The following is a 26,384-nucleotide window of genomic DNA, read 5'->3' on the forward strand; positions in this document are numbered from 1 at the left end:
TCTCTCCCGTTTAGGTCTTCGAAACCGCGCGCGCGCGAGCGGTGACGCGACGCGCGGTTTTTCGTCTCCCGTCCGCCCGCGCGCTCGATGAACCGCCGAGCGCGAGCGTGTGAAGAGGACGCACGCGTCGCTCGTCGTTTTTAATCGATCGATGAAATCCGCCCTCGCGTCACGTCTTGACGCTCGACAAACTCGACTACGATCGGTGACGACGCGCGCGCGGGGAGAGGAAAACACCCGTCGCCGATGGGACGGAAGCGAACGAAGAACGGATCGAACGCGAGCTCGATCGACGGCGATGCGGACGACGACGATCGAAATCTCGAAGTCTCTCAAGACGCCGTGGGAAACACGAACGCCGCGTCGACGTCGTCGGTGAGCGCTAGAATGCGGGTGTGCACGCTGGAACTCGCGGCGAGGTTCGTCCTGAACGCCCCGCCGGAGGAGATCGCGGACAATAATCGATTATTCTTCTTGGTGGAGCAGGCGCACTGGTACTACGAGGACTTTTCGAGAGAGCGAGATACCAAGTTACCGGCGAAGACGTTCGAGGCGTTCGCGAAAGAGATGTTCTCGAGCGTGGAGATATTAAAGCCGAAACTGAAGGGGTTCGACAATAACGTGAAGGAGTTCAAGGCGTATAAGTTTTCAATCCCGACGTGCGGGGCGGTGCTTCTGAACCCGACGATGGACAAGTGTCTCATGGTGAAGGGGTGGGGGAAGCATAGTAAGTCTTTAGGGTTTCCAAAGGGTAAGGCGGACGCGAACGAGACGGAGGAGGAGTGCGCAGCGAGAGAGGTGGAGGAGGAAATCGGGGTGGACATTCGGAACTTCATAATCCCAGAGGACAAGGTAGTCTTCTATCGAAAGCGCGGCGCCGACGAGTTCACGCAGAAGAACACGCTCTTTATCATTCAGGGGATCTCCGAGGACACGAAATTTCTGACGCACACTCGGAAGGAGATTGGAGATATCGTGTGGAATCCCATCTCCATCTTCGAGCGGGGCGGTCAGACGCTGAAGAGCAAGTATGGTAGTGTCCTCCCGGTGTTACGCACCATCGTCGAGTGGGTCAGGAAGAAGAGAAAAGCGCACCCGAAGCCGAAAACAAACGTGGTCATCGCGCCCGAGTCCCCGGCGGCCGGTCGTGCGAAAGCCATGTCGTTGCAAGAGCTCGAGAATGAACTCCTGGCATCCGCTCCGGAGGCAGATGACGAACCCGACGAGGACGACACCGAGCCATACGTCCCTTTCGCTGCGCTCGACGGCTTTAGGTTCGACAAACCTGCCATCATGCGTCCCTTCGTTCGCGGGTGAACTTTGTACGATAGCGTGTTTTTAATCCAAAGTTGTTGCGACGACGACTCTGAACTCGCGCGCGCACCTCGCCTCATAACTCGCCATGTGCGCGTCCAAGCTCAGCGCTCGCGGGACGCGCGCGCAGGCGAGACCGTTCTCATACTTTGACGCCTTCGTCGCCACGTTCTCCGACGCGTACGACGCGAAGGCGAACCCGGAGGGGTTCGTGAACCTCGCTGTTGCTCAGAATGTTCTCTGTATGGACGAGATGCATGAAAGAGTTAACAGAGCATTCGTCGAGAGCCCATCGTCGTCGACAAGCGCGATGTACGATGACATGAAAGGTTCTCGAGAGCTGAAGGAGGCGTTTGCTGGACACATCAATTCCCGCTGGGCAACTGAAAAACTTGCCTGTCGTGCTGAGGACTTGGTCGTGTCGAGTGGCGCAGGTGCGCTGATCGAGAACCTGTGCTTTTGTCTGTGCGACGAAGGTGACGCAATAATCATTCCAGCGCCATATTATCCAGCCTTTCCAAACGATTTGAGGGCGCGCATGGGGATCGATGTCGTTCCCGTCTACGCCGAGAAACTGACGTCGCTGCCAACGCCTGCGGACTACGAAGCTGTGGTAACGCCTAGATGTAAGGCAATTTTACTCTGTAATCCTGGAAATCCCACGGGAGTGATTTTCGACAAAGAGAGCGTAATGGATACGATCGAGTGGGCGACCAGCAAAGGTCTTCATGTCATTTCAGATGAAATTTATGCGGCGTCTTCGTTTGGAAGCTGCTTGACAGATGAGTTCTTACAAAGACATTCGATGCGAAACGGACGCAAAGCGGGCGATCATCGTACGCCAGGTATGCACAGCGGCATGTGGGGCTCCATGGCTATTTTGGATCGTAAAATTTGCGCGGAATTAGAAGAAGAAGAGCGCGTGCTAGCAATGGCAGAACGCGTTCACGTAATTTATGGGCTATCCAAGGATTTTTGTGCGAGTGGGTATCGAGTCGGCGTGCTCTGGACACGTAACGCCGCCGTGCATCGCGCATTGGACAACGTATCGTATTTCTGTGCTATACCTGGACCGATGCAACATGCGTTGGCGACTGTCCTCAACGACGACGACTTCATTCCCAATTTCATTGTCATGAACTCCCATGCGCTGGCGGCTCAGTTCGCCAGTCTCGATCATTTCCTGAGCGTCCCAGCGCAATTCGTTCAACCGGACGCTGGAATGTTCGTGTGGTTCTCGCTCCGGAATTTTCTTCCATCCTCACCCACGTGGGAGGACGAAAAGAAGCTCTGGCAGCACGTTTACGATGTCGCCAAAGTTGTCCTCACCCCTGGCGCGGACTGCGCCATGAACGAGCCGGGTTGGTTTCGGATGTGTTTCGCCGCCGTCGACCGCGATACACTCCAAGTCGCGGTGCACCGCATCGAGGCCGCCCTGAAAGCTAGCAAAATGTAACGTCTCATCGTCGCCGCTGCGCCGCCGGCTTACCCCGCGCGTTCACAATCGAGTCCTCACTGTGTCGCGCGTCTATGGCAATACGCGCGCAGGTGCTTGCTCGTACGTCACACGTGATGCCTCCAGCGCGCTTCCGCGCCGCGCGTCGCCCCTCGAGAGCGTTGACGAGCGCCCAAAGAGCTCGTCCTCGCGCCTCGAGCGCTCGCGCGGCGGCTCCGCTCATTCTCGACGTCGACGCGCGTTCGACGAGTGAGATTGGCTATTACAGATGGCCCGCGATCAAAGGTAACGAGGTGTACTTTGTGTGCGAGGACGACGTGTACGCGGCGCGATTGGACGGCTCGGAGGGGCGAAGCGCAACGGCGAGAAGGTTGACGCAGGCGCACGGCGCGTGTCAACGACCGGTGGTCTCCCCAGACGGCTCCAAGGTCGCGTTCTCGTGCGTGGAGGATGGGTACGTGGAGATATACGTCGTGGACTCGGACGGTGGACCGATGAAGCAGTTGACGCACATGGGGGCGTCGTACGCGCGCGCGTGCTGCTTCTCCGAGGACGGCAAGCGCGTGTACTTCACGTCGAGCGGGGCGAGCGCGGAGCCGAGCGGGGAGGAGTTTTGGGTTGTGAACATTGAAGCTGGGGCACCAATGCGATTGGGTATCGGTCCAGGGCAGGATTTGGACGTGAGAACGGTGAATGGGAAAGAGTTGGCGCTCGTGGGGAGGAACACAGAGGATCCGGGCACCGCGCACTGGAGAGGGTATGCGGGTGGCGCGGGCGGAGAGATTTGGATCGGCTCCGTCGATAAGTTGGTTCGAATCGATAGCTTCGATGAGCTCACGGGGAACTTCGGGAACGCACGATGGTTGAACGACGAGCACATTGTATTCACCATGGAGGTGAACGGCAACGTCAACGTGTACCACGCTCGAGTTGAAATCGGCGAGAATACGGCGACATTGAGCGATGTGACGAGCGTGACGGACGAAACAGTCTTACCGGCTCGTTCTCTGAGCGTCGACACGACACTCGAACCGAAACTGTCGTGGACGGTGGGCGGCGAGATTCACTTCAAGGATGGGAACAAGGACGCCGAGAAGTTAGCGGTCAAGTGGGTGGGCCCTCGAACGCAGCTTTCAAAGCGTTTCGTCTACGCCGAAGACTGGCTCGAAAATTGGGATCTGCATCCAGAAGGCTTGACCGTTATGACGATCGTTCGTGGGCAACCTTTCACGATGGGTATTTGGGATGGCCCGGTGTTGAGCTATCCTCCGGCGACGATACAAAAGACTCCCAAGGGGAAAGTCGTGGAGCCGCTCAGCAGGCTCGCACGAAAAAGTCAGGCCCGCGTGAGATTAGGATCTTATTTATTTGACGGAGAACGTTTGGTTTACGTCTCGGACGCGAGTGGTGAAGATGACATTGAGTTGCACTGGGAAGAGGCGGACCGGCCAGCCAAGCGACTTGGTTTGCACCATGGTCTGCTTGGACGAGTGGAAATCCTTGTCCCGAGTCCTGAGGCACCGCTTGTCGCGGTTGTGAATCATAGAGACTCTTTGTTGATAATCAACGTTGAAAACGGCGAGATGAGAACGGCTGATTCGTCGAGCGAAGGGGGTGGAATTGATGACTTGACGTGGAGTCCGTGTGGCAACTGGCTCGCGTACACGCACTACATGAACAACGACAGGTCTTGCATCCGCATCCTGGACGTTCGAAATGGTAAGGTCTTCGACGCTACGAGACCGGTCTTAGGTGATCATTCTCCGGCTTGGGATCCCGACGGCAAGTATTTGTACTTTTTGGGTTCCCGCGAACTCGAGCCCGTGTACGACGCGGCCACTTTTGGTCTGGCTTTCCCACACGTCGAGCGGCCGCACTTGATCATATTGCAGAAGGACGTGCGAAACCCGTTGTTGAAAGAATTGAGACCTCCTTACGATACGGAGTCTTCCTCGGGCTCCGATTACGACTCTGAATCAGAGAGCATGCCTCGAAACGAAAAGACGAGTGGCGCCAAGAACAAGTGGACGTCCAAGAAGAAGTCCAGCTCGAAGGGTGAAGAGGACGAAGACGATTGGGAAACGGACGACGGAGACGAGGAAGATGACGAGATGCGGAGCGAAGATGAGAGCGATGATGATTACGCGCCTTCGAATCACTCTGATGACGCGCCTCCACCGATTGAGATTGATGTCGACGGTTTGACCGACAGAGTTATCGCGTTGCCGATGCCCATTTCCAGATACGGCTCCCTCTGCGGCCTCGAAGATGGTAGATTTATGGTTGTTGAGTATCCTCCGAGCCGGGGCGCTCCCGGAGGGGTCGGTGTGGACTACTCCTCCGACGAAGATGATGAAGGTCTTGGCTCGTTGATCTCATACAGCATTCGAGACTTGCGCCGAAGTATTTTGATTCACGGCGGTGTGAGCGAAGTATCGCTTTCCATGGATCGTAAGTGCATGGCAGTGGAACGCGATTCAGGAGGTTACCTAGAACTTCGCGTGTACAAGGCGGGGGTGCGCCCCGAGGAGGAGGGAAGCGACAGTGAAGAGTTGGATCAGCAGCTGTGCGACCGCAGGACGGGATTGGTCAACCTTGATGGTCGAATCCGCGTTCTCGTGGACCCGCAAAGAGAGTGGGCGCAAATGCTCGGTGAGGTCTATCGTCGACTTCGTGATGACTTTTACGATGAAGACATGAACGGCGTTGACTGGGAACAAGTTTTGGAAGAATACGAAAAGCTTTTGCCAAAGGTGAGCACAAGGACCGAGTTCGCGGACTTGCTGCGAGAGATGACCGCCAGACTTGGATGCTCGCACGTCGCCGTCACGCCGGGTGATCCAGGACGTTCGGCACGTCGACACTCCGCTGGTTACCTCGGCGCTGACTTCATATGGGACGCAAAATCGGGTGGATATCGAATAATGAATATTGTCAAGGGAGATAGCTGGGACGACGCGCGCGGCGGTGTCTTGAGCAAGCCGGGCGTGAACATCAACGAGGGAGACATCTTGCTCTCGATCGATCGTATTCCTCTAACCGAGGATATACCTCCGGCGTCGTTGTTGATCGAGAAGGGCGGCGCCGAAGTTCTGCTCATGGTGAAAATTGACAGCGACGGCGGGCCCATCGAAGAGGCGCTCGACAAACTCGTCTTGGGGAAGAATGGAAAGAAGAAGAGCACGAATAAGAAGAACGACGGCGCGCCAAAGAAAGGCGACGTTGTTCCTGTGCGCGTGCGAGCGATGCACTCCGAAGTCGACGCGCGGTATCGGGATATGATTCAGAAGAGAACATCTCGCGTTCACACGAAGAGTGATGGACTCGTCGGGTACTTGCATGTGCCCGACATGGAGCGCACGGGTTACTCCGAATTTTGGCGTCATTACGCGTGCGAAGTACGCAAGGGTAGTTTAATTCTCGATTTACGTGGAAACACGGGCGGACACATCAGCGAGTTGTTGCTGTCGAAGTTGTCGCAGCGCGCGTTGGCTTGGGACATTCCTCGCCGCGGGGAGCTTCAGGTTTACCCGCAGAACACGCCGGGTCCGCTCGTCATGCTCGTCGATGAGCGCACGGGCTCCGACGCAGAACTCATGGCGGAGTCATTCAGAAATCTTGGTTTAGGACGCGTCGTCGGCACGCGCACGTGGGGAGGTTTGCTCTCGATAAATGGTTCCGGAGACCTCATCGACGGGTCAGAGTTGAGCCTTCCGTCGCAAAACGTATTGCTCGTGAACGAGTTGAACAATCCGCGAACGAATTCGGTAGAAAACAGAGGGGTCGTTCCTGACGTTGAAGTTCGCGTCTCTCCCGCCGATCACGCGCGTGGTGCGGATCCACAGCTCGACCGCGCGGTGAAGGAGGCGCTCGAGTTGCTCGAAACGCGCGACGAAACCGCGCGCGCGCCCCTCTTCCTCAACAAAGCTCGCAAGGACGAGACCGCGGCGCAAGAGATCGAAAAGTCACTCACGCGTAAACCGTGGTCATTCGCGACGTGGGCGCCGCTTCCACCCACCAAGGAGGAGGAAGAGAAGGCGCGCGCCGCGCGTTCCGGCTCGCGCGCCGCAAAGTTCCGCCGAGGCGCCGCGCGCGTCGAGTCGAAGGAAATATAAACAACCACGCGCGAGCGCATCTCTCTCTACGATATCATCACTCCAATCATTCCAAAAGCTACCTCGACGACGCCGCGCCCACGCGCCCGCCGTCCGCCCACCCGCCGTCCGCGCGTCCGCGACGCGCGCGCCCGCCCGCGACCCGAAATCACAAAATCACAAAACCGCCCCCCCCCCCTCTCCCAAGAACGGATTACTGATCTCATCGCACCCATCCAACGCGGAGACCACCATGACGCTCGTCCCTCGACACACCATCAACCCTAACCGTCGCGTCACCGCCGTGATCCGCATCGCATCCTCCGGATCTCGCACGTGCTCGATCGCGTCGTCGAGAACCAAGTTTAACAATTGATCGTACCCCTTGAGCGTCCCCGTGACCTCGCGTCCACCGCTGAGCTTCACCCGCACCCCGCGATCGATGCATCGCGCGAGATCGAGGACGGTGTCCTTGGGCGCCATCGCCCGCGTCTCGCGCGCGTGTGACGACGTCGAGGGGATTGAATCACACGCTTTCACGAGTCAGGACTCTCGAAACGTCGACACGAATGCGTCGTCGCTCGCGCGCATCCATCGTCGCGCGCGTCGTCGTCGTCGTCGTCGTCGTCGTCGTCGTCGTCGTCGTCGGTCGTTCGTTCGTCGCCCGTCGGTCGGTCGTTCGTCGCCCGTCGCGCGCGATGTCGCTCGCCCGTCGCGCGCGCGCCGTCGGCTTCGTCCTCGGCGTCGCCGTCGCCGCCGTCGCCCCGGTCGCGCTTCGACGCGATCTCGCGCGCGCGCGACGGGGTTTAATCGACGATCGCGACGCCGCGCGCGAGGACGGGCGCGAGGCGGACGACCGCGAGGGCGCGCGCGCGGGATGGATGGCGATGGCTCGACGGACGGCGACGCGGGACGGGCGACGGCAGTGGAACGCGCTCGTCGACGCCGTCGCGGGGTCGGGGGTGCGCGCGCTGAGCGAACGAGGTTTGTGAGCGCGCCGACGCCGACGGGGGGGGGCGGTCGGGCGCGGTCGGGCGCGGGGGGCGGCGATCGGCGATCGGCGATCGGCGACGCGTTTTCATCGATTCGACGCGTCGTTGACGACGTGCGGGACGATGGCGACGGCGGCGTCGGCGCCTCGGGTCGCGGTGGGTCAGGGTGCGAGTATGTGCGCGCGCGCGCGGTCGCGAGGACGTCGGGTGCGGTGGATTCGGGCGCGTGGGATCGATTTCACCGACGCCGGGTGCTTTGAACTCGCGTACGCGCCGGTGGGGGAGTCGCTCATTCCGAGCGGGCCGTGGAAGACGATCGAGGGTGGGGTGTGCGCCGCTCGAGGGTTTAAAGTCGCGGGGTATAAAGCGGGACTGCGGGCGAAGGGAACGAGGGCGGATTGCGCGCTGATCGTCGCGGACGACGACGCGACGTGCGCGGGGATCTTTACCACAAACGTCATGTGCGCGGCGCCGGTTACGTTTTGTAAGAAACAATTGGCGGGAAAGACCACGGCGCGGGCGCTGTTGATCAACGCTGGTCAGGCGAACGCGGCGACGGGTGATGCGGGGGCGGCTGACGCGCGAGAGACCTCCAAGGCGTTGTCCGAGGCGCTCGGCGTCGCCGAGGAGGACATTTTGCTCATGTCCACGGGCGTCATCGGCAAGCGAATCAAGATGGATAAGTTCTTGCCAGGGATTCCAATCTTGGCGGCGAACGTCGAAAATAGCACCGCGGCGGCGATGGCGGCGGCGACCGCGATTTGCACCACGGATCTCGTTCGTAAGACGGCGGCGATTGAGGTGGACATCGGCGGCGTCGCCGTTCGCGTGGGCGGCATGGCCAAGGGAAGCGGGATGATTCACCCGAACATGGCGACCATGCTCGGCTGCGTGACGTGCGATGCCTCGGTCGCGCCCGACGTTTGGCGCACCATCACCTCCCGCGCCGGCGCCGCGTCGTTCAACCAAATATCTGTCGACGGAGACACGAGCACGAATGACTCGCTCGTGACGTTTGCGAGCGGCAAGGCTGGGAACGCCACCATCACCGACGTGAACAGCCCAGAGGGTAAACTTCTCGAGCAAGCGTTGACCGCCATGTGCAGAGGTCTCGCCAAGGCGATCGCCTGGGACGGCGAGGGCGCGACGTGCTTGATCGAGTGCAACGTCTCCGGCGCGACGGATGACGAGGACGCGCGCGTCATCGCGCGCTCCGTCATCTGTTCGTCCCTCGCCAAGGCGGCCATATTCGGCCACGATCCGAACTGGGGTCGATTGGCCTGCGCCGCGGGCTACGCCGCCCCGGTGAAGAACCGTTTCGATCAAAAGGATCTCAAGCTCACGCTCGGTCCGATTCAACTCATGGACAAGGGCCAGCCGCTCGATTTCGACGCCGTCGCCGCCAGTCGTTACCTCAAGGAAACCACCGGCGTGCACGGCACCGTCGTCGTCGACATCTCCGTCGGTAACGGTCCGGGCAAAGGTCAAGCCTGGGGGTGCGACCTCTCGTACGATTACGTCAAGATCAACGCCGAGTACACGACGTGAGCGCGCGCGCGCGCGGACGTTTCATTTTGTAACCTGAAGAGAGACTCTTCTCCACGCGCAATCCGCGCGCACCCCCCACGCGCTCGCGCGCGAATCTCACGCCCGTCGTCGACATGCGCGACCGTCCGAGGGCGACGATCACGCTCCGCGGACGCGCGATCGATGACATCGCCTTCGTCGCGTCGTCGAGCGTCAGCGGCGAGAACGAACTCGAGCTCCGGACGCGGCGGCCAAAGTTTCTTCCTCTGCTCGAACGTCGACCGGGAACGACGCGATCGACGCTGACGTACGCCTTGGTGGACGGCGAACTTAAAGTCATGCGAGAGCGTTCGGACGATGGACGCGAGGGACGGACGGCGACGCTCGGGGAGGCGATGGGGCGAGCGACGCGGCGGTGCGTCGAGCGGGCGTCGCACGCGCTCCTGCCGGAACCCACGAGCGTGACGAGTGATTACTGGGAGTACGCGCGGTATCGATTCGCGCAAAGGATCGCGTCGAGCTGCATATCGGTGTTCGCGACGCAGCAGATGCTGACGGCGGTGGGGTTAGGGGCGAGTCGCACGCTCCCGGCGGCCGCCGCGGTGAACTGGGTGCTCAAGGACGGTTTGGGGCGATTGGGGAAGCTGAGCGTGGCGGCGAACTTCGGGCGGACGTTCGATAGCGATGTGAAGAGGTTTAGGTTCACGTCGAGCGTGGTGTACGACGCGAGCTCGTTCATAGAGATTATCACGCCGTACTTTCCACAGCACTTTTTGCCGCTCGCGACGGTGGCCAACATCGGGAAATCCGTCGGCATCACCACCGCCAACGTCGTTCGCGCACCGATTCAGAGAACGTTCATCTTAGAAGAAAATTTAGCAGAAGTCGCCGCGAAGACGAGCGCGCAGCAGGTGTTGGCGGACAATATTGGGCTCGCGCTTGCGGTTGGCGCGGCAAAGGGCATGTCAAAAGTCGCGACTGTTCGACCGGAAATTCGACGAGCGTTGCCCTTGTTCGCGTTCGGGCCGCTGGCGGTGCTCGATTTGATTTGCATCTATAAAGAGCTCAAGGCTGTGCAGCTGCGGACGATCAACAAGGAGCGCGCTGAGATCATTGCCGAGGCGTACGTGAAGGAACGAGAAATTCCGACGCGAGCGAGGGTGGCCAACGCCGAGCGACTTTTAATACCCGCTCGGCTCGATAAGTCGAATCTTCCTCTCAAGGTGACGTCGATAGGGGAGGTTTGTCCGACGCCGAAGTCATTGATCCGGGCGCTTTCGGGTAAGGGAAGGCGCGCATCGACTCCACCATACATCTTAGCGTACGAGCCAGGAGCGTCCAAAAAGCGCGTGCTCGTCGACGGGCCGCGTATCGGCGCGCCCAAGACTCCAGTGAACGGAAAGAAGAAAATGAGCGCGAAGTTCCAGTTTCCTTGGCAGCGAGGGCGAGTCGGCCTGAAGGGTCGAGCTTTACTGGCGCTGAGCGAGGACGCGACGAGCAAAGACGTCTTACGCGCCGTGCTTCAGGTGGCGCACATGCGCGCGCTGCCGTATCGTCCCGATCTCACCGCCGACGAGGCGTACGTGTGGGCGCTTCAGGAGTCCGAATCCCTCGCCAAACGAGACATTGACGATTTCACCGCCAACCTGAGCAAGAAGGGTTGGAGCCACGAGCGCATTTTGCTCAGCTCAGCCGAACGCCTACCGTATTCAATAATCGGCAGCGCTCCCGCCCTCGTCGACGCTCTTCGAACCATCGAGAAGTAGTAACATTCTGTACAATATCACTCGCTATTTTTTCGAAATCCTTCACCGCCTCGACGTCGAGCTTCATCCCCGCCCGTCCGCGCCTCGACTCCACTCCACGTCATGGACGATCCCGCGCGCGAGGCCGCCAAGGCTGAGTGTCTCGACTGCGCCTTCTGGGGTGGCATCCGAGGCGCCGCCCTCGGTCTCACCGTCTCCGCGCCCCTCACCTACGCCGCGCACGTCAGGTTCAAGACGATTCGAAGACTCACGGTGAGCGCCAAGACGGCGCTCGTGGTGTCGCCCTTCTTCTTGGGATTCTTCTTAAACAGCGAGTTGGAGCTCCATCGGTGCGTGTTGCGGCAGAGAGGGATTCACTGATGATGACGCTCGCGTCCATGGAAGGCGTCGCTGGGGGTGTCGGGAGCGGGGTGTGTACGATGTTTCATTAGACTGGGTCTCGTGCGAGTTGGTCGAGCAGTCGGATTGTTTTAGTTTTATTGTAGTAGTAAACATTTCATTCGCTGCTAAAGGGTCAATAAACGTTCTCAGTTAGGGACGAGCTCCAATCCAGGTCGCCACCACGCGCCGCCGAGGAATGGGTCGTCGAAGGTGAACTCAAAGTCGGGCTTGTAAAAGCGAACGCCGCCGACCTTGGGGCTCGGTTCGATGTCGTCAAGGAGAACCTTTTGCTTGTTCGTCAATCTGAACGTTCGAGCGGCGAGACACTCGTCGATCGCAATGGCGCTCGAGGCGTTGATGACGAGCGGAACTCCGCGCTGGATGGACCAACGCGTGAGGAGCGCCTTGGCACTCTGCTTGTTGCGTTCATCCGCCTCGGCTTGGACAAGCTTGGCGTGCTCGAGGAGTTGCTCGTCGCCGTTCGCGAGCGAGGTATGGGCGAGAACGGTGACACCGTAACGGCGGCACACGCCAACGAGCTTGCGCTGCGCCAAGAGCGGGTGGAGCTCGACCTCGTTCACCGCAGGCTTGACCTTGCAGCACTTCATCAAACGCTCCACCGCCGGGACGGAAAAGTTGGCGACGCCGAGCGCCTTGACGCGACCGTCGGCGACGCACTTCTCGAGCGCGGCCCAGGTCTCCTCCAAACTTCCCTCGGAGTCCACCTCCGTAGTCCCCGGCTTGTGCACCACCGGCCACTCGAGAGAGAACAAGTCCAAGTACTCGATGCCCAAGGCGGAGAGGATGGCGGACAGCGCCGCGTCCACGCTCTTGTGTTCATCCGGACGCAACTTGGCGCTCACGAACACGCTCTGACGATCACCGTGTGCCGCGATCGCCTTACCCGCCTCGCTCAGCGCGGCATCGTTCGATGATCCGCACGACACGTGCGTCACTCCGCGCTCCAATCCGAGCGCCGCCGCGCTCGAGTCCACGCCCACCATCGGAAGTCGTCCACCTCCGGTGATCGGCACGTCCTTCGTCTCCTTCGTCGCGTCAAACTTTTCTTCCTCCGGTTCTCTCTGGTAATACGGCGTTCCGGGCGCCGGTTTCGTCGGATCACCCCTCGGCGCCGGTCCGTCCCACACCGCCGTCGGTTTTCGGAACGTCTGTCCCGGAGGCGCGCGCGCGAGGTCTCGACCCTCCCTCTGCGCCTGTTCCATCTGCGCTCGCGTCGGCGCGTACGCCGGGAGCGTCGGATTGTATCCGTTCACGTATCCGCTCACGCTGTACTCGTACGATCGCGCCGGCTGTGCGTGACGCGCGTTCGCTCGCGATGCGCCGTCGTCCCGCGAGCTCGGGCAAAAGGACCAGCTCTTCTGCGCCGAACCGGCGCCGTGACCGGCGAACTCCTTCTTCATGAAGCGCTCGAGGGGCTGGCATCCATCGAGCGCCATGTCGCGATCGACCGCCGCGCGCGTCGACGGGTGCCGCGCCCGGGGAGGCGGTGACGCGGCGGTGCCGATGCCGACGTCACTTTTTTATTCCACATCCTGGAGAGGCCCCCAGATGAGGCGGAGGACGTCGGAGACGCGGCGGCGCGGACGACGGGGCGAGCGTAAATCGTGATGTGCGATGATAACAAGGCGCGTAATTAATCTTCGATGTCGACCGTCTCGTCGTTCATCTGGTTCAGGTAGAGGTCGTAGTAGCGACCGGCGTTTTCGAGGTCGCCGAGCTCGGCGTACAAGTCGGCGATGGCGCCCAGGGCGTCCATGTCGCCGGTGCTGTCCATGAGCTCGGTGGAGATGGTCAGGACGTCCTTGAGGGCGGCTATGGCGCCCTGGCGGTCGCCCATCATGCGCTTCGCCGCGCCGAGACCGCGCGTGGCTCGACGCAGGGAGACCAAGTCGCCGACGACGCGAGAGAGCATGATGGCCTTCTTGAACGAGTTCATGGCCGACTTCGCGTCTTCGTTTCGCAAATCCTTGCGACCTTGTCGGAGGTTGAGCTTAAGTTCCTTCATATCGTCCGAGAGCGAGTCCCAATCGTCCACGCTGGCGCCCACCACGGGCTCGTCGACCACCGCGACGACTCCGTTCTTCACGACGACTTCACCCTTCGGTCGAGACGTCGCCATGAGGCCCTGATTAATCTTACGAAGCTTCTCGTTCAGCTGCACGATCTCCTCCTTCTTCTGATTCGCCGAGATCCCGCTCGCGACCGCCCCCACGAGCGCCATCGCCTCCGTGATTCCCACCACGTCTATCCCGAACGGCGTCACGCACAGCGTCTTTCCCTCCATCACTTGTTCCAGCGACTCCCTCTCGCTCTCCTGTCGCAGCCGCTCCAGATCCCTCTTCGCCTGTCCCTCGCGCTCCCATCTCAACTCCAGCGCCTTCGCCTCTTCGTTCTTCAATTCAGCGTAGAGCTCCGCCATGCGTTCCGCGCTCTTCGCCTCCTCCTCCTTGCGAAACGCCAAGAGTTCATCCGCGGGCCCGCGCGCGAGCGACGCGTCGACGTTCGACGTCATCGCGATCGCGCTCGCCACCACCATCACCAGCGCCCCTCTCCGGGACGTTCCGTCCACCGCGCGCGCGTTCGAGCGGTCGTCTTCGCCGCACCGCGCGCGCGCGATGACGGACCGAGCGATGCGATGGGATCGCGATCGCGCGTGTTTTTTGGAATCGCCGCGCGTGATCGCGCACTTTGGCGTCGTCGTCGGTTCACAATGCATCGCGCGCATCGTTCGCGCGCGTTAGCGAGCGCACGCGCGTGGGCGCGGTCGAGGGACGAAGTGCGGGACGATCGATCGCTCTCGCGCGCGTCGCGCGGCGTCGCGTCGCGGCGCGTCGGCGCTTCGATTCGTTCGAGCGCGCGGATGAAGGGGCGTTGGGGCGACGATGGGTGCATCGGAGGCACGTCTCATTCGTAAGCGTACGTGTGCGCGCGACGCGCGGGCGATCATCGACGGTCGTCGTCCATGGACTTGCGCAGGGCGTCGAGCTCGGTCTCGATGGCTTCGCTCACGGGTCGGCCGCTCGGGAGGGCGCCCTTGGCGCTCGCGCTCGGGAGGGACTTCTTCAGCGCCTCGAGCTCGGCGTCGACCCCGCCGCCGGCTTCGAGGGCTTTAAATTGTGCCTCGAGCGCGTCGGGGGCGGCGAAAACGCCCATGGCCTCGGCCTCGGCTTCCATTCCGAGCACCTTTTCCTCCATGCGCTCGAACGCGCCGAGCGCCGAGGACGTGGACACGCCGCTCACCATGTCGCTCACCGCCTTGTTCGTCTTCGCGCTCGCGGCGCGCGCCTTGAGCGTATCCTTCTTACTCTTCGCTTCCGCCATCTTACCCTCCAACAGGCGCGTGTTCGCGATCAACTTATCCACCGCGTCCTTTTGCGCGTCCAAGTTGGCCTTCATCGACTCGGCGTTCTCTTCGTACGACTTGCGTCTCGTCAGCGCCTCTCTCGCCAGGTCTTCGTCCCCCTTCTCCATCGCCAACTGCGCGCGTTTATACCAATCATCACTCGCCGACTTGGCCGCTTTATACTTCGTCTCCAGCTGTTTCTGCGACGCCATCACCTGCGCCGTGGCTTGTCGCATCTTGATCAAATCCCCCTGCATCTCGTTCACCGTCTGATCCAGAATCTTCTCCGGATCCTCCGCCGCGGTGATCAACGAGTTCGCGTACGACGAGATCACGCGCGTGAACCTTTGGAACAGATTCGCGCGCGTCGTCACGCCCCCCCGCGCGCGCGCTCGGACGCATCCACGATTCGAATCGCGTCGTCCCGCGAGCGTTCGCATCGTTCGTCCGCGTCCGTTCCCGGTCGCGAACGCGCTCGCGCGCGCGCGCGTGAGCCCCGCGGACACGGTCACCATCGCTCGCGCGCGCGTCTTGACGTGCGCCGACGACGCGTCGCGCGATGGCGCGATCGGGTTGGACGCGTCACGCGTGGATATGTATCACGAGTCATCACTCGTGAAAGAGCCCCGATGGCGACACACGACGGCGCATCGCCCGCGCGACGCCGCGCGCACCGGCGCGGGACGGACGATGAGCGCGCGCGCGATGCGAACGGCGCGACGGGCCCGCGCGCGCGCTGGGACGAAGGCGTGGGACGACGGGGCGGAGACGCGGGCGAATGATGGGGACGACGCGGGCGACGACGGCGCGGCGGCGAGCGATGGCGACGACGCCGACGACGGTAAAGGACGCGCGCGCGCGGTGAACGCGTTCGCGGTGTTGCTCGGGAGCGATGATGACGACGGGGTGGGCGACGACGACGGGGTGGGGGGGGAGGACGCGGCGGCGGCGGACGGGACGGCGACGGCGACGGAGCGCGAAAAGGCGCGACGCGGCGAGACGGAGGTGCGATCGATGAAGAAGAAGAAGAAACGGGGAGGGAAAAAGGGGGGGAAAGCGCGCGCGGAGGTGGAGGAGGAGGATTTGGACGCGCTCGTGCGTGAGGTGACGGGGATGGAGGTGTCGGCGACGACGCGCGAGACGAGAGACGCCGAGGCGACGACGACGAAGACGATGGCGCTGCTCGCGGTGGACATGAGAAACATGAAGGCGGAAGATGAGCTCAAGAGGATTTTTGGTGGGCGCGTCATCAATGCGGTGGAGGCGGAGGAGACGGGTAAGGCTGGAGGTCGCGGCGCGGCGTTCAAGGCGAAGATACAGAGACGATGCACGTTTAGTCCGTACCGCGATCAGTGGGCGTCGTATCGCAGCGAGGGGCTGTACATGGTGACCTCCGGCGTCGTAGACGGGACGTCGGGGATGACGGAGTTTTCGTACGCGTGGAAGAACGATTACGTGCGGGCAAACTTTGATTTTGAAATCGCAGTCGGATCGCACGATCCGCATCGCCTCTTTCACGTCTTGCAAAATTATCCTTGGCACCTGGAGACGCTCTTGCGTATTAGCGAACTCTATCACTACTCTGGTCAGGCGCAAGAGAGTTCGGAAGTCTTAGAGCGCTGCTTGTACGCGTGCGAACGGGCGTGGCATCCAAATTTCATCTCGGCGGCTTCGAACGGCGTGGCGTTTTTGGATTCGTCCAAGGTTGAAAATAAACCCATGTTCGAGTCGCTGTTTAGGCACACCGTGGCTCTCACTCGACGCGGTTGTCACAAAACAGCGCTGGAATGCTCGAAGCTCCTGCTCGGACTCGATCACACCGATCCAAAGGGGGCCCTGTGCATGATTTCATACTTTGCGTTGAGATCGCAAGAGGAGAGGTGGTTGCTCGACTTCATAGAGGTGTTCGGACAGAAGCGATGGATCGACGGTGAGTGGATCACGCACGGAAGTTTACTCACCTTTCCTGACTTTGCGTACAGCAAAGCCATGGCGCTGTACGCGGTGATGGATGACGTCGACGTCGCCGACGCCGAGCTTCTCAAAGCCATGCTCGCGTTTCCGTACGCCCTCACGGCGACGATGTGGAAGCTCGAGGCCGCGGTCTCGAGCGACAAGGAGTGGCAAACCATTCTCTCGCACGAACACTTTGACTTCTCCCACCGCGCTCTGGACTCGAGAAGTCTCGAGCACTTGTGCGACGTCTTCGCGCAGAGACATCACCTCCTGTGGCGTCCGGATCCCATCCTTCACTGGGCCAAGCGCGTCGCCACGCGAGCGATCGAGCTCGTGGCCTCGAAGAAACCATCTCCCGAGCTCGACGGTCGCACCGCTTTCGATTTCAAGCGCACGACGATGGAGAACTGGCCCTCAAACCCCGAGAACGCGTTCGCCCACCTCGCCGTCGACGACTTCGCCGACGTCGTCAAGCGCGCCCTTCCCGCGGACGACCCCTTGGCCGCCCACCCCCACGGTGCCGTCGACGCCGAATTTGATTAAACGTGTAACCATCATCGCCCGTTCGCCTCTCGCGCACCCTTTTCGACGTCTCCGCGTTCCCACCGTCCCGACCGCCTCCGCCCCCGGGTCCCGCGGAGACCCTCAAACCTAGGGTGTCGCCCCCCACACCCCGCCGCGCGTCATGCGCGCCCACTTCCGCGCGAGCGTCCGCGCGCGGGCGAACGCCGAACGAGACACCCCATCGGCGTCTCCCCGACGACCGAGCGCGTCGGACGCGAGCGCGCGCGCGCGTCGAGAGCGACCGTCGAGCGCGAGTTCGCTCGATCGAGCGACGCCGTACGTCGAGGCGAACGCCGTCGACGTCGTGGACCCGTACGTCTCCCCGATCGGTGCGCTGGAGCGAAAGATCCCAGGCCGGGCGCCGTGGATACGGCGAGGGAACGCCACGGCGCAGGACGCGAGGAGAGATGGATTAGGCGCGAGCGCGTCGCCGTTTCTCGTCCCGGGCACCAAGCGGTGGTACGACGCGTGGGTGGTGGAGAAACGACGACGCATTCGGGAGACGCGGTCGAGGGAGATGAAGAAATTTGGTCGACCGCCGGTGGAGGAGTACGCGAAGCCGGGACAGGCGGTGGGGGAGGCGCTGAGCATCGAACGGTTGAAGTTTACCCCGCTCGGACGGGCGCGGATGCAGAGCGAGCGTCAACACATCGCGTACAATCGATTCGTGGTGGATCTGATGCAGGATAAGATTAAGGAGTTGTATGTGAGCGTAGATGCGGTGGCGAGGTACGCCGTGGTGTACAAAGACGGTCGTTTAGCGTACTGTCAGGTGGCGCCGAGTAACACGGAGATTTACGAAGTGACGCAACAAATCGGACTGGAGATTCAGCCGACGATGCCGGAACCGGCGAGTCACACCGTCTCCGCGGTCGGTGACCGCGGGTCCGCCGTCAAGACCTTCATCGCCGGATACGGCGTTCCCTCGATCGGGGTGTTCATCGTGTGGGCCATTGTCTTCTACATGCAACGCTTCAAAGGAGACTGGGAGGATCGTCAAAAGCTTTTGGAGTTGGAGCGCGCGGAGGAGGCGCAGCGGATGGCGGAAAAGGGCGACTCTAAGATTCAGTACTTGGAGGAAGTCCTGTCGAAGCTTCCAGAGAACGATCCGCAGCGCGACTCGATCAACCGTGAGATTCGTAACCGTCGCGCGCGCATCGCTCGCGATAACAGCAACAAGAAGGATGCCGCGGCAAAGGCGGCGGATGGGGATCAAATGGGCGCCGCGAACGCGTTCATGAAGGTCGGTGTGAAGGTCGTCAAGTCGAAGAAAAAGTCGGACGTGGACTTGGATCTCGAGGAGGAGGAGGAGGAGGAGGAGGAGGATACCAAGAGTAAGAAGAAGGCAAAGGCTAAGACGGAGGGCGCGGGTAAGACGAAGGGCGTGAAGAAGGGCCGCGTGAACACTAAGATGAAACTTCGGGATGAAACTGAGACCGTCTTGTTCGATGACGTCGCGGGCATTGGCACGGCGAAGGTTGAACTTCAAGAGGTCGTCGATTTCTTCCTCAAGCCGGATAAATTTAAGGCGAGCGGTAGTAAGGTTCCGAAGGGCGTGCTCCTCACCGGTCCGCCAGGTTGCGGTAAAACACTCCTTGCGCGAGCCGTAGCGGGTGAAGCCGGCGCCACTTTCTTCTCTCTCGCCGCATCCGAATTCGTCGAGATGTTCGTCGGTGTCGGTGCGGCTCGTGTTCGTGATCTGTTCCAACAAGCGAAGAAACAGTCCCCTTCGATTATTTTCATCGATGAATTGGATGCGGTAGGTCGTCCGAGAGGCGGCGGGGGCTCTGGTAACGACGAGCGAGACCAAACTCTCAACCAGTTACTCGTGGAGCTGGATGGTTTCAGTTCTGATACGCAGGTTGTGTGCATTGCGGCCACGAACAGAGTTGACGTTTTAGATAAAGCTCTTGTTCGTCCGGGGCGTTTCGATCGTAAGATCGTCATTCCAAAGCCCGACTTCAATGGGCGCATCGAAATCATGAAAGTGCACGCCAAAAATAAACCCATGGCCGATGACATCGACTGGATCGCTCTCGCTGGTGAGACGGAGGGTTTCAGTGGCGCGGCGCTCGCTTCCGTGGTGAATATTGCGTGCTTGCAAGCGGCAAAGACCTCACGAAGCTTGGTGAGCATGCAGGATTTCCAAGTTGCGATGGAGACGGAGACTTTGGGGAAAGTGTTGCCCAGTCTCGGCGAAGAGAACGAGAAGCGTCTCGCGCTCGTGCACTCCGCCGCGGCAGTTGCGACTCACTTGCTGTGCAAGGACATGCTCGACGTCTCCTTTGTCACCGTCGTTGCTCGCGAAAGTAACGCCGAAGGTCAGCTCGCTGTTGGTGAAAATCCAGTCGCACTTCGTCCTGGAGCGTTCACGAAGGGTTTCATGAGACGCCACATGCGCACCTGTCTCGTACCGTCCGTTGCAGAGGAGGTGTTTTATGGGTTCGACAATTGTACAAAGGTCACCGCTCCTTACAGTGGTCGGGCTCGAGAAATCGCGAATTTTTTCGTGCAAAACTGTGCGATGAGCGACGAGGATAGTGAATTTAGCTACATTCCGACAGGTCACGTGATCGAAGTGACCGACTTCTTGCGTGCCAATCGCGAGGAGTACATGCTTCCTAGCACGACGCTCAATCGTTACGCGAGAGCTGATGAGGAGACGCGTAGATTGTTGGAGGCGCAGTACGCGGCGGCGAGACGTTTCGTTGAGAAACAACGTCCAGCGATCGAAGCCGTGCAAAAGCTAGTTTTGGAGAAGAAAACTGTCCAATCGGAAGAGCTCAAGGCGACCATAGAGAAATACGCGGTGGCTCCATACGACGACGAAGTCTTGCAATCCGCTTTTGCGGATGAACGCAAACGTTTAGCAGACTGGAACGGTGTCATCCCCGCTGACACGTAGACATTGGTGGCGATACGATAGAAATTCTACTGATTGATAATACAAACACAACGCATTGACCGCAAAGTCGCTCCAAATCTACGAATATCCCGTCGAATCGAGACCGAGCGCGTCGCACACTCGACGCATGTCCTCGGGCATTTCCGCCTGCCAAGCGAGCATCTGTCCGGTGACTGGATGCACGAGCTCCAACTTGTACGCATGGAGAGCCTGTCGACCGATGCTCAAAGATCCGCCCCAAACGCCGCTGGGATGAGGCGAATCGCACTCGTCTGGAGGCGTCATCTGATGCATCTGTGTCGGATTCTCGGATGAGCACGCCGCGAGCTGCGACGCGCTCCAGGTCAACTTTTCGTTCTCATCCGCGCTCTGTGCTCCCCATCGAATGTGCGGGCCGTACAACGCATCGGATACGATTGGAAGACCCGCGTGCGCGAGATGCACACGAATCTGGTGGGTTCTACCGGTCATCGGCTTCACGAGAACGAGCGCCGCAGTGGCGGATGGCGATGAGTCATTCGTCTCCGACGTCGCCGACACGCCCTTCGGTGTCGTCGTCGCGGCGACCGTCTCGTCGGAGATATCAAAAAGCGCCGTCTCTTTGCGCGAAATGACCTCGCACACCGTTCTCGCCTCTTTTCCCTCGCCTGAAAAGTCCACGTTGCGAGCCTCTTTCACGACGCCGTGGTCGCCGATGGGCGCGTCGACGACGAAACCGTCGCCGCATCCCGGCGGCGTGACGCCCACTGAAATCGCCAAGTACGTCTTCCTAGCTGTTTTCTCGTGAAACTGCCGAGCCACGTCGGATACCAAGCTCTGCTTCTTCACGAACACCGCGACGCCGGACGTATCCATGTCCAACCTATGCACAATGTACGGCGTCTCGCCCTTTGTGTGATGCAACGCGCGCGAGAGCAACGAGTTCCCTTCGAATCGATGATTCGGATGAAACCTCAGATTGGGCGGTTTATTCACCACTAAAAACTCATCGTCTTCGTGCACGACGTCGAGCGGCGCGTCGTCTCGCGCGAGCTCCACCGCCAAACTCGCCCGTCGCAGCGTCGTCTTCACTCGTCCCGTCGGCACCCCGAGCGCCGCCGCGCACGCCTCCGGCGTCATCCGCTCGCCGTCTCCCATCCCATCCCTCGCACGAAAGCACATCCGCTTCACGTCCTCCGCGAACGCGTCGTTGATCGCCCGCGTCGTCTCGTACGCCCCGCGTCCCCCGTCCCCGTCTCGCCACGCCTCTCTCGGCGTCTTCTCCAGCACATCCTTCGCGCACTTCCCCAGGTGTTCCCTGTACCCCGTCCACCGCACCTCGGTCCCGCACGCCGGGCACGCGACGAACGGCGTCCGCGCCCGCGCCCGCGCCCGTCGCGTCCCGCGCGTCTCATCCCCGTCCTCCGTCCCGTCCCCGCCCACATGGCCGATCCCTCGACCCGCGCTCGCGCTCCGAGACGTCGCCCGTCGTCCCACGCGCGCGCGCACCGTGGTCATCGCGAGCGTCGCGCGCATCGACGCCCGTCGCGCGATGCCGCGTGCGGCACACATCGTCCGTCATCCATGTCGCTCGAGCCCGACGCCGAGCCGGCGACGGAGGAGCGCGCGCGCCGCGAGCGGCTCGTCACGCTCGAGCGCGCGCTCGCGGGGGCGCTCGCGGGGGGGATCTCGCGCGTGTTCACCGCACCGATCGATCGCGTGAAGTTGTTGTTTCAAGTCGACGCGCGCGCGAGTGGGTTCACGCTCGCGCGAGGGGCGCGCGCGGCGCGCGCGATCGTCCGGGACGAAGGTGCGTTGGCGCTCTGGCGTGGGTGTCACGCGGCGGTGCTTCGGATCCTGCCGTACAGCGCGACGACGTTCGGGACGTATAACGCGTACAACGCGGCGCTCGCGCGGGCGTTCGACGTGGCGCCGGATAACGATGCGGCGAAGAAACATCGAGGAGAGGATGAACGGACGCCGCCGGTGGGAGACGTGCGCACGCGATTCGTCGCTGGGGCGCTCGCGGGGGCGACGGCGACGGTGTTGACGTACCCGTTGGATTTGTTGCACGCGCGGTTGGCGGCGCACTCGACGACGCGTCCGGCGCCGAATATCTCGGGGATGTTCGGAAGCGCGGGATATTTGTACGACGTCGCGACGAAGAGTGGGGCGCGGAGTCTGTATAACGGGCTCACGCCGACGCTGATGGGGATCGTGCCGTACGGCGGGATCTCGTTCGCGACGTTTGAGACGCTGAAATCAATGTACGTCAATCACGCGACGAAAGGGATGAACGTCGTGACGGAGGATGAGTTTGAGATGCCGGTGCACTTGAAACTCGTCGCGGGTGGATTTGCGGGCATCGCCGCGCAAACGTTGACGTATCCCTTGCACGTCGTGCGACGACGAATGCAGGTGCACATCAGCGCGGGGGCGTCCGCGCCGCTGTATCCGAGCATTTTCGCGGGTCTACGGCAGATTTACGTCAACGAGGGGGTGAAGAATGGATTATTCAAAGGCGTGACGTTGACGTGGGTGAAAGGCCCGTTCGCCGCCGCGCTCGGTTTCACGGCGAACGACGTGCTCTTCCAGCGGGTCGGTCCGATGTTCCGTCACGCGTTGCTCGATAAGGATCCGCCGGGGACGCACGTGCCGGTGATCTGGCACGAGCGTAAAGCCATCACCGCGCTCGAGACTTTGTTCAGCGGCGCAATCGCGGGAGCCGTGGCGAAAACCGTCGTCGCTCCGGCGGATCGGGTCAAAATCATTTACCAAGTGGATTCAAAGAAGGATTTTTCCTTCAACTCTGCGCTGCGCACCGCGAGACAAATCATTCAAACCGAGGGTATTTCTGCGCTTTGGCGCGGTAACGGAGTGCAGATGGCGCGCGTCATGCCGTACGCGGGTGTGAGCTTCCTCGCGTTTCCTAAGTACGACGCGTACGTGGACAAGGTAATGCACGGTCAAATCCCCAAACTCTTCGGCATTCGCTTGGGGGAGCACGAAGATGAAGCTAGAATTTTCTCTCGCTTCTGCGCCGGCGCCGCCGCCGGCGCCACCGCGACGACGATGACGTATCCATTAGATATGCTCCGCGCTCGATTCGCGGCGAGCGCGACCGCGGCAAAGGCTCCGCTAGTAGATGTCGCCGCACTCGTTCGTCAGCGCGGTATCGTCGCTCTGTACAGTGGATTGTCTCCGACGCTCATCGGGATCGTGCCGTACGGTGGCATTTCGTTTGCGACGTTTGAGACGCTCAAATCGATGCACATGAAATCAGAGTTGACGCGGGCCGAGTCTCTCGGGGAGGCTCCGTCCTCATCTCTTCCCGTGACTGTCCGTCTCTTCTACGGCGGCATGGCGGGTCTCTTGGCGCAAAGCATCACCTATCCGCTCGACGTGGTGCGACGCCGCGTGCAAGTTTTGGGTAAAACGGGCGCGAGCACGCGGGAGGCGTTGATAGAAATCGCACGAAAAGAGGGCGTGCGCGGATTGTACAAGGGTCTCACGATGAACTGGGCGAAGGGACCGCTCGCCGTCGCCGTGAGTTTTGCTACGAATGACTACATTAAATCGCGATTCAGTGAATGGCACGACGCTGAAAACGCATAGACATAGCGAATGCTGATGGCTTGTAACGATATCTAGTCTAGTCTAGTCTAGTCACGTTCGTTTCGCTTCACTTCGTGACCCTCCGGCGCGTATCTCTGTTCCGACAGAAGTTTATTGAGTCTGTCTTCCACCGCGCGAGCGCTGTCTTCGTCTCCAGAGCGTCGCTCGAGGCTGAGCCACAGCTCGAGGAGCGGAATGTGCGGCGGCGCCCTCGCTACGCCCTTCTTTATCACGGACAAGGACTTTCCGACGGCATTTCGTTCGTTTTCTTCGCATGAAAGCTCGAATAATGCCCATTGAAGCCATAACGACGCGCTTCTCGGATGCGCGGCGCATCCTTGCGCGAATAGTTCTCGCGCGGCGGTGTCGTTGTTCGATTCCGCCTCCAAAGTCGCGAGAGCCTGAAAGACAAAGTATTGTCCGTTATTAACTCCGTAGCGAACGCCGTCTTTGAGCACTTTACGGGCCGCGTCGACGCTGTTGACGCGTTTCTCCCATTGTCCCCACTGTAACCACGTGGCTGCGTCCGCGCGGTCCTCGCTCGTCGCGCGAAGGAACAATTTGCGCGTCATCTCTTCACTCCCGACGCGCTTCTCCAGCAAAGCCCACAGTCGAAGGTGCGCGGCACGCTCGCGACGTGTGCTCAAGTGACGCGGCACGGACTCACCCTGAACGAAAAGCTGTCGCGCGCGGCCGTGTTGACCTCCGTGAAACTCCGCTGCGGCTGCCGCGGTGATGCACGGCAAATTCGGCTTGCCCGAGGCGAACGATCCTCGCTCGAATGCGTCGATGGCGGCTTGGAAATCTCCAGATTCTTGTAGGACAGTTCCAAGAGCGTGCCATACGTGCGCACTCTTGGGAAATCTCTCGCTCAAGCGACGGAGCCGCTTCGTCGCGGATTCGACGTCTCCGTTGAGCTTGAGCGCCATGGCGAACGCGTGCTCTAACCGCATGTCTCCCGGATTCGCCTTCAACCCCTCGCTCAGTACTTCGAGCTGTCGACGATTGGAAACGGTATTCCTGCGAGCACTCGTTACGACGCCTCCGCGATGAGAGTTACCTCGCGCGACGTCCTTCTCGAGTTCGCTCCATTTCAACCAAGCCGAAATATTCTTCTTATCCGCGACGGAAGCGCGCAGAAATAACGCTCTCGATTTTTCGAGCGCCGCATCGAGCGCGTCCTCGCCTTCCTCGACCCGCAGTGCGCGCTGCCCCTCCAAATCACCCCAAGACGTGTACAACGCCGAAGCCATCGATCGCGCGCGCCTGGACTCCACGGAGTTTCCGCGCGACGACTCCGCTCGAGCGCAAAACGCCGATCCCCTCTCGAGCAACGCCCTCGCCTGATCACTCTGCCCTCGACTGAGCTCGAAAGCGGCCCAGGCGGTATAATTCGCCACGTGTGAATCACAAAGCTCCACCGCGCGCGCGAAGAGCTCTCTCGCGAGCTTTGGATTTCTCTCCTGAGCTTCCAAACGCGCCCACGAGTGCGCCGCCGTCGCCGCGCTCGCGCGAGACTTCATCGCATCATCCCCCTCCACCGCGCTCAGCGCGCTCTTGTAACACCGCCGCGCCTTATCCGCCCTCCCATGATCCATCTCGTGTCCTCCGAACGCGACCCAGGCGTCGCACATCTCCCGACCGCTCGCGTTCGACGCGCTCGTCGCCTCTCTCAACAGCGCCCGCGCGCGCCGTTCCCCATCCCTCGTCCCAGCGCTCGCCTCCGCGCGCGCCCACGCGCACAGCGTCCCAACCTCAACCCCACCCTCCCCCACCGCCCGACGATGCGCCGCCATCACCTCTCGTCCGCCCTCGACGTCTCCGTTTGCAAACTTTCCCCGCGCCGCCGCTCTCGCCGCCCCTCCGTCCTCCTCTTCTCCCTCGAACGCTCGCGCCGCCGCGCGTCCCCCATCGACCGCGCGTCCGTTCCGAATCATCCACGACGCCCGCGCGGCGGCCCGCGCGCCCGTTCGCGCGCCGTCGCCGTCCCTCGACGCGTCGTTTTCGTCGCGCATCGCGATGCCATCCCGCGCGTCATCATTCGCTCGTCCGCCCGCGCGCGACCGCGCACGCGTCGCGCGCGCACCTCTGGACGCGCGCGGGACCGCTCGCGACGCGTGCGCGCGATCGACGCGCGCGCGGGCGCGCAAGGCGCAGCGAGTGGGCGAATGATCAGACGTCGGGGGGGCCGCTCTGTCCGTACGACTGTTCGAATAACGGCGAGTGCGTGAACAGTGGGTCCGCGAGTGGGGATGATACGAAGTGCGCGTGCTCGTCGACGCCTTTCGCGGGCGTGGCGGGCTCGCTCGCGCCGTTCGGGAACGCGTGTCGCGATATGTATCGCCACTACGGGACCGCCACGAGCGCGACTCCAGTCATATCGCTCGAGCCGGGAAAGTTTTGGTACGGTTCGTACGATTTGTCGGGAATTTATAGATACTCTGGTGACGGGGTGGAGATTTCGTTCAATT

At 61.3% G+C, this 26,384-nt stretch overlaps 16 protein-coding genes across 16 annotated transcripts; 10 read left to right on the forward strand and 6 right to left on the reverse strand.

The window, feature by feature from the left end:
* Positions 1 to 387: 387 nt before the first annotated feature.
* Positions 388 to 1,317, forward strand: OT_ostta08g02650 (NUDIX hydrolase, conserved site; the record flags this gene model as incomplete). Its single annotated transcript, XM_003080783.2, has 1 exon — positions 388 to 1,317. One exon carries the CDS (start codon positions 388 to 390, stop codon positions 1,315 to 1,317), a length of 930 nt encoding a protein of 309 aa, XP_003080831.2.
* An 85-nt stretch (positions 1,318 to 1,402) lies between these two features.
* Positions 1,403 to 2,770, forward strand: OT_ostta08g02660 (Pyridoxal phosphate-dependent transferase, major region, subdomain 2; the record flags this gene model as incomplete). The annotated part of the gene is made up of 1 exon (XM_022983601.1): positions 1,403 to 2,770. The coding sequence occupies one exon, from the start codon at positions 1,403 to 1,405 to the stop codon at positions 2,768 to 2,770; it is 1,368 nt and encodes a 455-aa protein (XP_022841004.1).
* Positions 2,771 to 2,886: 116 nt separating this feature from the next.
* On the forward strand, positions 2,887 to 6,885 carry OT_ostta08g02670 (Quinonprotein alcohol dehydrogenase-like superfamily; the record flags this gene model as incomplete). The annotated part of the gene is made up of 1 exon (XM_003080785.1): positions 2,887 to 6,885. One exon carries the CDS (start codon positions 2,887 to 2,889, stop codon positions 6,883 to 6,885), a length of 3,999 nt encoding a protein of 1,332 aa, XP_003080833.1.
* Positions 6,886 to 7,041: 156 nt separating this feature from the next.
* On the reverse strand, positions 7,042 to 7,347 carry OT_ostta08g02680 (Ribonucleoprotein LSM domain,eukaryotic/archaea-type; the record flags this gene model as incomplete). The annotated part of the gene is made up of 1 exon (XM_022983602.1): positions 7,042 to 7,347. One exon carries the CDS (start codon positions 7,345 to 7,347, stop codon positions 7,042 to 7,044), a length of 306 nt encoding a protein of 101 aa, XP_022841005.1.
* A 632-nt stretch (positions 7,348 to 7,979) lies between these two features.
* Positions 7,980 to 9,404, forward strand: OT_ostta08g02690 (Arginine biosynthesis protein ArgJ; the record flags this gene model as incomplete). Its single annotated transcript, XM_022983603.1, has 1 exon — positions 7,980 to 9,404. One exon carries the CDS (start codon positions 7,980 to 7,982, stop codon positions 9,402 to 9,404), a length of 1,425 nt encoding a protein of 474 aa, XP_022841006.1.
* A 113-nt stretch (positions 9,405 to 9,517) lies between these two features.
* OT_ostta08g02700 (Vitamin B6 photo-protection and homoeostasis) lies at positions 9,518 to 11,149 on the forward strand (the record flags this gene model as incomplete). Its single annotated transcript, XM_003080787.2, has 1 exon — positions 9,518 to 11,149. One exon carries the CDS (start codon positions 9,518 to 9,520, stop codon positions 11,147 to 11,149), a length of 1,632 nt encoding a protein of 543 aa, XP_003080835.2.
* Positions 11,150 to 11,251: 102 nt separating this feature from the next.
* Positions 11,252 to 11,509, forward strand: OT_ostta08g02710 (unnamed product; the record flags this gene model as incomplete). The annotated part of the gene is made up of 1 exon (XM_003080788.1): positions 11,252 to 11,509. One exon carries the CDS (start codon positions 11,252 to 11,254, stop codon positions 11,507 to 11,509), a length of 258 nt encoding a protein of 85 aa, XP_003080836.1.
* A 167-nt stretch (positions 11,510 to 11,676) lies between these two features.
* OT_ostta08g02720 (NADP-dependent oxidoreductase domain) lies at positions 11,677 to 12,987 on the reverse strand (the record flags this gene model as incomplete). Its single annotated transcript, XM_022983604.1, has 1 exon — positions 11,677 to 12,987. The coding sequence occupies one exon, from the start codon at positions 12,985 to 12,987 to the stop codon at positions 11,677 to 11,679; it is 1,311 nt and encodes a 436-aa protein (XP_022841007.1).
* Positions 12,988 to 13,184: 197 nt separating this feature from the next.
* On the reverse strand, positions 13,185 to 14,063 carry OT_ostta08g02730 (Tetratricopeptide repeat; the record flags this gene model as incomplete). Its single annotated transcript, XM_003080790.2, has 1 exon — positions 13,185 to 14,063. The coding sequence occupies one exon, from the start codon at positions 14,061 to 14,063 to the stop codon at positions 13,185 to 13,187; it is 879 nt and encodes a 292-aa protein (XP_003080838.2).
* Positions 14,064 to 14,494: 431 nt separating this feature from the next.
* Positions 14,495 to 15,409, reverse strand: OT_ostta08g02740 (PspA/IM30; the record flags this gene model as incomplete). Its single annotated transcript, XM_003080791.2, has 1 exon — positions 14,495 to 15,409. The coding sequence occupies one exon, from the start codon at positions 15,407 to 15,409 to the stop codon at positions 14,495 to 14,497; it is 915 nt and encodes a 304-aa protein (XP_003080839.2).
* Positions 15,410 to 15,584: 175 nt separating this feature from the next.
* OT_ostta08g02750 (Transcription factor 25) lies at positions 15,585 to 17,393 on the forward strand (the record flags this gene model as incomplete). Its single annotated transcript, XM_003080793.2, has 1 exon — positions 15,585 to 17,393. The coding sequence occupies one exon, from the start codon at positions 15,585 to 15,587 to the stop codon at positions 17,391 to 17,393; it is 1,809 nt and encodes a 602-aa protein (XP_003080841.2).
* A 142-nt stretch (positions 17,394 to 17,535) lies between these two features.
* On the forward strand, positions 17,536 to 20,319 carry OT_ostta08g02760 (P-loop containing nucleoside triphosphate hydrolase; the record flags this gene model as incomplete). The annotated part of the gene is made up of 1 exon (XM_022983605.1): positions 17,536 to 20,319. The coding sequence occupies one exon, from the start codon at positions 17,536 to 17,538 to the stop codon at positions 20,317 to 20,319; it is 2,784 nt and encodes a 927-aa protein (XP_022841008.1).
* A 78-nt stretch (positions 20,320 to 20,397) lies between these two features.
* Positions 20,398 to 21,816, reverse strand: OT_ostta08g02770 (Pseudouridine synthase, RsuA/RluB/C/D/E/F; the record flags this gene model as incomplete). Its single annotated transcript, XM_003080795.1, has 1 exon — positions 20,398 to 21,816. The coding sequence occupies one exon, from the start codon at positions 21,814 to 21,816 to the stop codon at positions 20,398 to 20,400; it is 1,419 nt and encodes a 472-aa protein (XP_003080843.1).
* Positions 21,817 to 21,882: 66 nt separating this feature from the next.
* On the forward strand, positions 21,883 to 23,913 carry OT_ostta08g02780 (Mitochondrial substrate/solute carrier; the record flags this gene model as incomplete). Its single annotated transcript, XM_003080796.1, has 1 exon — positions 21,883 to 23,913. One exon carries the CDS (start codon positions 21,883 to 21,885, stop codon positions 23,911 to 23,913), a length of 2,031 nt encoding a protein of 676 aa, XP_003080844.1.
* A 47-nt stretch (positions 23,914 to 23,960) lies between these two features.
* Positions 23,961 to 25,928, reverse strand: OT_ostta08g02790 (Tetratricopeptide repeat-containing domain; the record flags this gene model as incomplete). The annotated part of the gene is made up of 1 exon (XM_022983606.1): positions 23,961 to 25,928. The coding sequence occupies one exon, from the start codon at positions 25,926 to 25,928 to the stop codon at positions 23,961 to 23,963; it is 1,968 nt and encodes a 655-aa protein (XP_022841009.1).
* Positions 25,929 to 25,932: 4 nt separating this feature from the next.
* On the forward strand, positions 25,933 to 26,384 carry OT_ostta08g02800 (unnamed product; the record flags this gene model as incomplete). Its single annotated transcript, XM_022983607.1, has 2 exons — positions 25,933 to 26,036; positions 26,071 to 26,384. Coding segments are annotated over 2 exons (418 nt in total), but the record flags the coding sequence as incomplete, so codon positions are not given.

The sequence above is a fragment of the Ostreococcus tauri genome, assembly GCF_000214015.3.
Source record: "Ostreococcus tauri WGS project CAID00000000 data, contig chromosome 08, whole genome shotgun sequence".
NCBI classification, from domain to species: Eukaryota; Viridiplantae; Chlorophyta; class Mamiellophyceae; order Mamiellales; family Bathycoccaceae; genus Ostreococcus; species Ostreococcus tauri.